Raw genomic sequence first — 10,918 nt, 5'->3', positions numbered from 1 at the left:
ATATATATATATATATATATATATATATATATATATTCTAATAGAATCCCCCCTCTGGTCCCTGTTCATTTCTTGTGGGCCTAAAGAATTTTTGAGGGAATTTCCAAAAGTTCTTCCTCAAGTGTCCGAGTTTGGAAATGTTAGATATATTTTTATTTGACAACACAGGTCCAGAAAGATTTCCACTTGAAATACTTTTACTGCGGATTCTGTCTGTGTAGGCTGAAAAATCCCTTGCAGCTTCTCATTTGAAACCACCTACAGTATAGTAGCATCACACATGCAGCTAAAAAAACAGACTTGAGTGTGTGCATGTACACGAGGCACCACATTTTGCCACACTTTCTCAGATTGACATAATCTCCAGCTAAGCTTCTGTCACTAAGACCTGGAGGAATGTGTGTATGTTGAAGCATGGGAATACACGGACCATAACTGTAACCAGTTTACATAATGGGGCACCACTTCAAAGGATCTTCTATGTGGGAACCAGTAGTCATTTCAAATTTGAAACTCCACTGACCTCCACTTGTAAAGATGTTTTAAACAGTCATAATTGTGCAGATTTGCTGTAGAAACTTTCGAAATCCGATCATGTTTCTCTGAGTTACATTTAATTCACCACAGCATCGGACAGATTGGCGTATCGATTTTTGCTCCACTCATTTATCATGAGCGAACACTGAGCACTGACAGTCGAGGAGACAGACAGTCTACCACTGATTTCTGAACCGTGGTGCATACATGCTTTTTGACCACAGATATTCACTGGACACACACACAACATGCACACACACACACACACACATTATGATTTCCCATCAGCAGCCCTATCCTGTTACCCCTTTGTGAACATTAAGATGATTCAGCAATGGATTGGTGTCTGTACATGTTGCAGCAGAAAAGTTGAGTTAACACAGAACACATGTCGTGGTTGCACTGGGATTTCTCCCTGACTGATTTATGATAATGTCTTAAATCGATTCTGCAATTAAATTATATCAAAGCTGTGCTTCAAACTATGATGTAATACACATTTATCCTCAGGGAGCAAGAGAAAATCAAATGGCCAGATAAATGTAGATAGTTACATTCATACATACAATGTTACATAGATTATGAAAAAGGTAGATACAAGGTGTAGATATAAATTGGAAAGAGGCCTGCTTTGGAAAGAGGCCACAACCAGTCTGCTTGTTTCAGGATTTTCAAAATTATTTGTTCACATCAAACTTTTAACAGTCTTCGGATACATGTAAAGCTCAAACAGACCTTTCACTTTGCTGTCAATTCATCTTTTTCAAAGCTCAGTCAATCATACTGACACTTAAGAGTACTCCAAGTCTTGTGTTTTACAACATAAAGCCGTTGGTGGGATGACAGGGTTTAAACAATAGCTGCCAAATTGTAACATTCTAATTACAGTCATGTAAATTGTTACTGTGTGACTCAAGATAAAGTCAAATAAATAGTGAATTTTTCTACAAGTTTACACAATCTAGAGAAGCCATTATTTTCATTGTTCATGTCTATTTCCTCTCCCTTATTAAATTATCGTCCCCTAAACGTTGTTATTTAACTGTCTACATACCAGAATAAGACCATGATTTTGAGTTATTTTTCGGTGTAAATTTGCATGAAACTATTTATAATTATTTATTTTTTTAAATCTCGTTGATTTTTTTTGGTGGTCTGATTCTCACCTGCAGTCAGGCGCAGGGCACCAACGTGTATCTGGGTCAGCAGCCAGGAAGCGCCTCAACTGGTACTCCTCAAACCGCTCCAGCAGCGCTCGGTCATCCAGGATGGCACGGACATCCAGTGGCGCCAGTGTCTCAGGGCACTGAGGGCACGCGATGCCCACCCGGCTCTCTGTTATCTCAATGCGCAGGTACTGGCGGAGGCAGTCGGAGCATGTTCGGTGGGAACAGGAGCTGAGTCGTGGGAAGTGGCAACGCGGTTGACTGAGAAGGCACAGTGGGCACTCCTCCAGATGTTCATCCAATAGCTGCTCCTGGCTGGAGGAGGATAGGGACAGGACCCCAGTGGAGCCGCAGCTGACCCCGCCCACGCACTCAGCTGTGGCGGCCCCGTCCTCGCCTACCTCCGCCACTGCTGGCGGACCTCCTCCTTCTCCTCTTTCTCCTCCAGAAACTCCTGATTCTCCAGCCTCTTCTGGGGTGAGGCTGAGATCCTGTCAACAGTTACAGAGCTGCTGATTTACAAAAGCCAATCATGTACACATTTGTTCTCCAGCAAAGGGTGAAACGCAGGGTCACGAGTAGAGTTGTGAGACTATCGTGCTGCTGTTCATAAATGGTTTAGTTTAAGAAATACATGAAAGCAAATGGAACAGCCTCGCATTTCTAATGGAAGTCTGCAATGCTGATTGTGTATGTAGGTGCATACTTTGTCTACTTGGTTTCTTGGCAACATAATTTCTCCAAATTACCAATTAATTAAATAAACACTCTAATGGATTGGGGCTAACAGTATGGGAGATGGAGGAAGCAAGCAGAAGTTAATATATTCAGAGTTAATGATCTACAGCCTCTCTTCGGCTTCTGCTTTCTTTCGTGATTCTGGCAACAAAACTAGACATACAGTGTATCTCATATGGAGGGATAATGAACTAATAATACATATATACAGTATTATGTTATTTCAAAATGATAGTAAAATTTATAATGATAATGGTGATGGAAATAATTTGTGAAAAGAATGATGAATAAAAACATCTTACACATCCCCAAGTATTCCAACCACCAAATTACCAGATTTCTGTCTGTGTTTAAAAAGACAGCACTACTGATAAAATGAGACTTGTTAACGGACCTTAATGGTCTTTTTCAATTTATTGAAAAGAAAACGGCTTAACTCAAACTTACCAAGTCTTCCCAAAGCTGAAACAAAATTAGGAGATTTCCTCAGTCTTACCTGCTCTGGATGCTCGCTCGGGGTCAGGGTGATTGCCACCTCCTCTCTGGGCCAGGCCTCCACCGGCCTCTCGGCCTTCGGCTCCGATTTGGGCTTTCTGCTGAAGAAGTTTAGGAAGCTCAGCGGCCCTGTCTGCTGCTTGGGCCTCTTCATGGTTTAGAAGTAGAGCAGGAGCAGTGGCTGAGGAGGGCAGGCCAACTATCATGAGCAGGATGCGAAAGTGTGTGTGCGTGTGTGTGTGTGTGTGTGTGTGTGTGTGTGTGTGTGTGTGTGTGTGTGTGTGTGTGTGTGTGTGTGTGTGTGCGTGTGTGCGCACAGTGAGCTGTCACTGCTCAGAGTCTCGGAGCTTGGCGGCTGCTCTGCTGTGTGAGGGAAGAAAAGCGGGAGAGATGGAGAGGTAGACGACAGAAAGGAGGTAATCCCTGTCAGAGGGGAACATCACTAGTCTTTCCGAGGTCTGGTCTTCGGGTTTTCTCCCCCCCCCCCCTCCTCTTCCTTCTCCACCTCCACTGCAGTTCCCTCGGTCTGAGCTAGTCCTGAACCGGCTGACTGTTCTTCATCATTATAGGCCTCCTCTTCACTGCGAACAGTCCCTCAGCCTGGAAACAAACACAATCATGACTAAATTAGAGTGAATCCGAAAGGATGGGACGTGCATTCGGCCATTACATATTGTGTTATCCAAAGAAGTCCCTATGTGAAACTGCAGCAGCTAAACGCATCAGAGGCTATGCGATAATTCAATATAATTATATTATAATTCACAGTTCTGTGGAATGGCATTATGACGATTTGGTTATATTGTGTGTTCCAAGAAAATTATAAAATGTAAAAAATTGTTTGATGTAATGCATTATAATAGTAGTAACACAATTAATTGCATTCAACATCACATAAATTACCATATTTTGTATGTAATTACATTACGCACATATCTTTCATATTATGATGTACGGTATACATATCCAAACAGATTCTACATTATTATTATGAATATCTGGAATTGGATTTTAATTTAATCTCTGTGATATTGATATCAGGGGCTCCCGGTCAAGCAAAAAAAAACATATTTCTGCTATACAAAATTCCACAAATGACCTGACTTAATTCATGTATGCTCTGTTCTCGTGAAGAACTCAAAAACTATTTCTTTATTTGGTACGATCTTTGGTTTAACTGGTCCCAACCTGTCAACATGTGCAACTCGGCCGAAGGGTTGCAAGTAGTTTTGGTGATCTAAAGCCATTTTTCTTTTTCTTTTTTACGTTTTCTCTTTTATTTGACAGAGCATAGTAAAGAAATGGGGGGGAGGTACAGTATGACATGCAACAAAGGCCCCATGGCCAACCTTTAACCTGGGATGTGTCGACATGCGCTGTCGGCTACCAAATTACTCAGATCTAAACCGTATTGTCAAGCCCCACATTAAGCCATTTACAACAGTGTAACGAAATGTGATTACAGATGTAATAAAATATTTAAAAGCATTGCTGTCGACCATGTATTATGCCACAGCTTTTGATTCATATTGTAATTGAACTTTCATTCTCTTTTGAACATTTCTTATGTTAATAAAACCTCTCCGTGAACCCCCATAACATGAATATAAATAATATCTATACATTTTTCCCCTCTGGCTGCAAATTCAGAATCCTATTATACAGAACAACAACACTAATATTATATAAAAAAATATAGCTGGCTCAATCTGTACTATGGTGTTTTATTTGTTATATATGTATCATCATTGGCAACTTCTTTACATTTAATTACTGCAAAACTACCCAACATAAAATACAAGACATATTATGTATTAAATAGTGTGCTTGGTCTCTTTTGTTTACTCAAAATCTAAGCAGAAACAATTACTTAAAATCTGACCTATTAATAATGTCACAAAAATAGCAATTTCCAAGATAACTATCCCGTTTTCCTCCTAATTCTCTATATAAAATCCACTGTTAGTCTTTTATATGGAATACAATTCCAACAGAAAAGACAACAAGTGCATTGGGTCTCTGCAACCCGGCATGCCCGTCACACAGCCTTAGACTCAGATGAGCAATAAGGTCACAGCCATGAGACACAAAGAGCAGATGGACCGGACTGGTCACAGTTGTGACTGGTTTGACAAAAAGGATCATGGGAGATGGAGGGTGAGGCAGAAGAGATAGACAGCAAAGACAACTCATTGTGTCTCCATTAGGCAGCAGCAAGCTTTCATAATCCGGCCCAGAGAGCAAACAGAGCAGGAGGTGATTCATGCAATCCCAGACCAATTAAAACAGCTGTCTCCATATTGTCACTGCGTCAAATCAGACAATGGAATACGGCATTAAATATGATATGATGATAGATTATCAGCTATTTAATGATCCTAAACTGTTTCACGTTGTAATCTTGTCAAATCTAGTACAGTAAATCTGAATATCAAAGTAATTGCAATGACCAGAGGCTGTGCTTCATATTTTTTAACAGGGATGGACAAAGAGTCTGGACATTTGTCCAAGCAAAACGTAAAGATCCTCTTAGAAACAATATTTTAAGAAATAAACTTAATAAATGTGTATGAACCAAATATTCAAATAAATTAACAGATCGAACAATTTTGTCAAGATAACATCTAATGGTGCAAGTCAATCTTACGCCAGAAATTAAATAATACAATTGTGATTTGCAAAACCCAACATGGCCTCCAAATAAGGCTGTGGTCCTGGTTTTCTTCCAGAAATCTCTGGGAGTATGAACTGGCCAGATGAGAGGTGTTTATGAACACATTCAAAGCTTTTTGTTTCCCAGAGTCAGACAGCACAAAGTATACATTGACAAAGTCACACAGCTAGCAACAATGTCCATAAACAAGTCTTACAAACTCTTTCCTGCTCTGACATATGTGATGTGACAAATTGTAATTTCCTTTATTAAAGGACACCCCACCATTTCTTGATATGAAGATATTCACCATCTCCTCTATATTTATGCAGGTGGGTAAATGCATTTTTGTCACAGCGCATGCATTGTCTTACAGTGCTGATCCATTTTAGCGACGTGACTGAAGCGTGGTGTCGTGACCTAATACATCCATGGTTGCTCCACGCCCCTGACCGGCAGCTGATTGGACGAACGTGTCACGTGGGGCTGGCTGCTCGAGAATTTCAAACCACTATCATGGTGGCTCGGACCGAATACAAGCTCATACTTTACAAATTACGTGAAAAACGTGTTTCTGAAAACATTTTAACAAAGAAATAAGCCATACAGTTGCTGAATTTGTCTTCGTTCAAATTGACAAATGTCGGTTTGAAAGATTTCCGTCTACTTCCACTGGATAGTCAACAGATTCATTTGCATAAAGATGGGCATCGGACATCTTTTTCACGCGCAGCATTTTTTTTTCAAATGCAGCGGCGCCTTCCCGGAATACTTCGCGTGCACGGTGAAGTTGCATGACGTAAAGCGTGGCAATAGAGTGGAGCGTGGCGCAACAGACGAGTCACATGGACAAATGGGTCACCACTGTTAGTCCGGCAACGCCGTCGTTAACGACATCCCTCAGAGGGCTCAAGGGAGTTAACAACACGAGGGATGGACACACACGCTGCTTGGGAAGAGAAAGTACATCTTAGGTTTACAGCTTAATGATTTCCTTACCAACTAGTACGAGCGGGATGCAAAAGCACGCCTGTGAGTTTTCAGTCCATCATAAAATGCTCCTGAGGCCAAAGACACACTTCAAGATTTGACGTCCCCTCCTTACGCTACAGGACACCAGCCCTCCTTTTGATGTTTCATATTCAACTTCACTTTCAAGAGAACTCTTGGCAAAAGAGAATTAACAATCCGGCTACACAGCCTTTCCCTTTACAATAATTAAAATTCTTAAGGCATCTTCGGGGGATTACAGAGAACTAAAGGACAAATTCAGAATATGTCCTAGAAACTTATTTCTGTGCCAGAGCACAAAGAGCTTGTAAGCGCGTGGAAATTCTACCCTAAATACAGTAAAGTGTATAACAGACAAATGTGCTGTAAGACATACTGTACTTATTTATTAAATCTGTATAATTTACAGATAATGTACTGGACTAGTTATTGTTATCAAATCTATCATTCCCAAAGTAATTAGAAAATAGCACTATTGTGTACGTCTTAGACAAGATGGCTGTTTGACCTTGTTACCTGCTGAAGCAGTTTACCACCGACCGACACCTGTTCTGTGAACTATTAGCTACACCAGCGCACTAATACAAAAACTTCAGCCACATGTCTTAGTCTTAATTCAAAGCACCACACACTCATCTTTAATTTATTTCCAACAGGTGAAAGAAAACTGATCCCTTGTGCCAAGCTTCAGCGGACATCATTACATAATGTACAAAGGCTTTGGCTGCAGTCTAGTTTTCTTACCTACTGACATGATTCAGCATGCTGATTCACACAGACAGCAAACTCAGCACACACTCAACACATTTCTAGAAAAAAAATGTAATGCAGGTAAAAACGTTTAAAGGGGCATTCCACTGATCTTACACGTTAATGACACTTTAAGCCTGATGATGTTATAAGGGTTTTCTCAGCTCGGAGACTTTGAACAGAAAGTATGTCAGTTGAAACGTTCCCAGTTGTATTTTTATATGTAAAAAATTGGGCGGCCACCAACCATTTTAAAAGATCATTTTCACCCTGGGCAAACTTTTGATGATTTATCTAGTATGCTAACCACTCCAAGTGAAACTCCTGTTACATTTACTATCAGTTTGAGTGATGTCTACCAGCTATAACCGCACTATAGTTAACCAGATCGGGTAGCGGATCTGTAGTTCCAATGTGACAGCGGTAACGGACAATTCCGCTTCCAACCTGTAGGTGGGCTGAAGAGGAAAAGTGCTTTGATGTTTCTTTTAAAGGTTTAAACCGAGAATGAAATTCATTTCATTAACTTTCTCAAGTTAGCTAGCAACAATGAGACAATCTCCCCTCTTGCTCTTCTTGCATACTAATGTTGGTGCCGCACCAGACAGACAGATAGCAAATCAAGTCTGAAATATGAAATGACGCTGTCGTGGGGCTACGGGCTGTCATTCCCACTGGGCATCAAATTTGTGTGATCAACATTAAACACCCTAACACTCTGAGCATGCAAATTTATCGTTTCCCACGTACACGGCACATTGCATAGCCCCACATTAAGGCTACAGTAGCATACCGTGAACATGGGAGAACGCAGTCTGAAGCAAGGCAGGGCCAAACCAGTGAATATGTAATAAAATCCTAGTACAAATTATATACAATTGAGGAAAAGGTCATATTGATAGAAGATTATAAATTATAGGAAAAATAACATACCATTTGTTTGCATTTCTTCCTGGTGTAATGACCAGTCACCACTGTGTGTGTCACAAACTGGAAACATGGAGTTAAAAAAACCATTTACTAGGCAAGGAAAGTCAAATGGCATGATGCTATTGGTTGCATTATGGGAATAGGATCCAGTGTTTTTGCAGCTTGAACCACATTACGGACATAAAGTCAGGAAAGGCTCTGATGCTCCTATTTTTGACCATTCTTTTTTGGGGACCCACAAGAGACAGACTTTATGAAAGTGAAATACTAAATTGCTGGAGTAGCTCTTTAAAATATGCCTCTAGGATCCTCAAGGCACTGTTTATGATGAACACCTTGTACTCCCAAAAGGTGTAGGCCTACTATCATTAACTCATCTAAATTCAAATTACAAAAGAATAAAGAAGTAAAATACATTAAAGGAGTGAAGCCCTACTACTGTATCAAAATATTATTTCAAATCATACTCAATAAATATGGACAAAATGCACTGTAAGTAATTGTGTAAATTAACTTTAATGTGAAAGTTATGTATGATTTAATATCGCCTTTCTGATTTCACATCACATAGTATGACTAGTTAGAGTCTAAAGTGTGGAACTCTGCCTATTGATGATATATATGACAATGACAGATGGGATTATTACACAACCAATATCTGCCCGAAGCATTTCCCCTACTTTGAAATGCCAGACTGGCAAGAAACGGGACACCTTTTTTTTCTGTATTTTGTTCTTTGAATGAACCATATCACAGTATTTTATCTCCGCAGTTCTGAGGCGTTTTTCGAAGACACTTGTTAACAAGCTGTTGCTATGCAATCATTGAACAGAGAGGATGTCCGATGTTGAGTTCTGGGAAACCTGATAATACACCCTCTTAAATATCTCTTCACTGGACACAAGACCACATCAGCAATGCGGGTTTCCGAGGCATGAGAGTAACCTCAGCCTCTCACACACGCACACACACACACACACCGCGGAATCCCTGGCCAAAATATTCTGTTTCTGCACCATGTGGCGCCTGACCTCTGGCAGCCTGTGCTACCTTATGTTCTTGAATAACCACAATATGAGGAATTGTTTTCTTTATGATGTCATATTACAGTAGTCTATATTGGTGTGGAATTTCATAACTGATCCATATGTTTAACTCTACAGTGGAAATAAGTGAATTATCAATGAATTAAATAAAAATTGTATTTAACCAAATAACACAAGAAACCACAAAGACAGGCCATATTGGGGTTGCAATTGCAAACTAAAGGTACTAAAGGTACTAAAGGAATTATGAAAGCGGACTGATCAAAGGCAGCCTTGCGTAAGCTACACATTTATTAAAAAATAATAATTTCCACATTTCCATACTTCCATTTTAATAATGTAAAGGAGGTTCTATCCAGAGCATCATGCTATTGCAGGGAGTGGCATGTTTTAAAAGGCTGTGCGTATTCGCATTCCCCTCCAGCTCCCCATATGATCCCTCATAAACACGAGGAATGGCGAAAACAAAGCCGTCTACGCGCTTTTCAAAGTCTGCAGATAAAACACACAATCATGTCTATTACGTAAGCGGTAGGCTATCTTACCTCTCTGTGCGGCGCCTCTCTTTGCAGCGTAGAATCAACAACTGGCTCCTCCCCTCGAGCAGCAGCACTCAGATGTCCCCGTCTCCTCCTCTTCACTGCTCCACACTAAACACATCGGACCGTCAAAAGCTGCAGAGAGGCTGGGGACGATGGTCAGGTCCAGTCCAGTGCAGGAGCGAGCTGAGGAGAGGAGTTCCGCGTTGAGGAGAGTCCCCCCCTCCCCCCCATCCTCCTCCAGTATGCAGCAGCAGACCGATGGCTTACTGCGCGGCGGCCTGAGGGGAGGCACTGCAGTGACATCAACCAATGGGATGCGCAGAATCCCAGGATCTCCTATTCAGAGATGTCCAGTACCATACTCACATGTTTTCATGCCAAATATAAAACCCCTTCCCATCTCTTCCTGGATTTTGCCCCTGTCAAACAAATATGGCAAGATTCCTGTTAATTATTTAGACTAATATTAAAAAAAGGTAATTACATCTTAGGTCCAATGCTCAAAGATGACGTTTCCTTAGGGATCTCTGCGCACCTTCAGAGGCCATGTGGCTCCAGTTAAAGAAAAAAAAAACACTGCATCGTTAATTTAGTGACACATAGAACACACAGTCTTACTATTCTAATTTGTGGGATTGCGGTGTGCATGAATTACAATGAACAATTCAAATAATACAATTTATTTTAAACCATCTTAGGACAATTGAAAGTTGTCACAGAGTTCCGCTCCCAGTCCTTGATTTTTTCGGACTTTTGATTCCTTGGTCATGCAGGTAAGGACCTAAATTGTCGCAAGACATTATGCCAAATGATGCAACATTTGCACCAATCCCATATTCTACAGGCAGGTTTTTTTTCACTCCCTACATTGTTACATTGTATTACATTGAATCTCCATCACTTTGAATTCTCTATTGGGCTTTTATCTTATTGTTTAGGATTTACATGGTATTAGTGGAAGTGGCTGCTTACATATTTTTCTATGTAAATATACAAGAAGGTACATTTTTTGTGGGACTGACCATAGACTGTATGGGCCCGACATCTGTT

At 40.6% G+C, this 10,918-nt stretch overlaps 1 protein-coding gene across 5 annotated transcripts in view; it reads right to left on the bottom strand.

Annotated features, from left to right (window-relative positions):
- Positions 1–10,113, bottom strand: part of si:ch211-278j3.3 (E3 ubiquitin-protein ligase RNF19A) — a 19,406-nt gene extending 9,293 nt beyond the window's left edge. For 3 of the 5 annotated variants that reach the window (XM_034900011.1, XM_034900010.1, XM_034900007.1), the window contains exons 1-3: positions 9,872–10,113; positions 2,938–3,536; positions 1,704–2,194 (exon numbers count right to left, since the gene is read on the bottom strand). In XM_034900011.1, the coding sequence (XP_034755902.1) occupies positions 1,704–2,194; positions 2,938–3,090 (644 nt within the window). In that variant the 5' untranslated portion in view covers positions 3,091–3,536; positions 9,872–10,113. Of the gene's footprint in view, positions 1–1,703; positions 2,195–2,937; positions 3,537–9,871 lie in introns of those variants that run through there. The other 2 variants (XM_034900008.1, XM_034900009.1) reach the window with 2 other exon arrangements.
- Positions 10,114–10,918: the final 805 nt, after the last annotated feature.

The sequence above is a fragment of the Etheostoma cragini genome, chromosome 18, assembly GCF_013103735.1.
Source record: "Etheostoma cragini isolate CJK2018 chromosome 18, CSU_Ecrag_1.0, whole genome shotgun sequence".
Classification (NCBI taxonomy): domain Eukaryota; kingdom Metazoa; phylum Chordata; class Actinopteri; order Perciformes; family Percidae; genus Etheostoma; species Etheostoma cragini.
The sequence above is the reverse complement of the archived record's forward strand: the minus strand, read 5'-3'. Positions and strand labels throughout refer to the sequence as shown.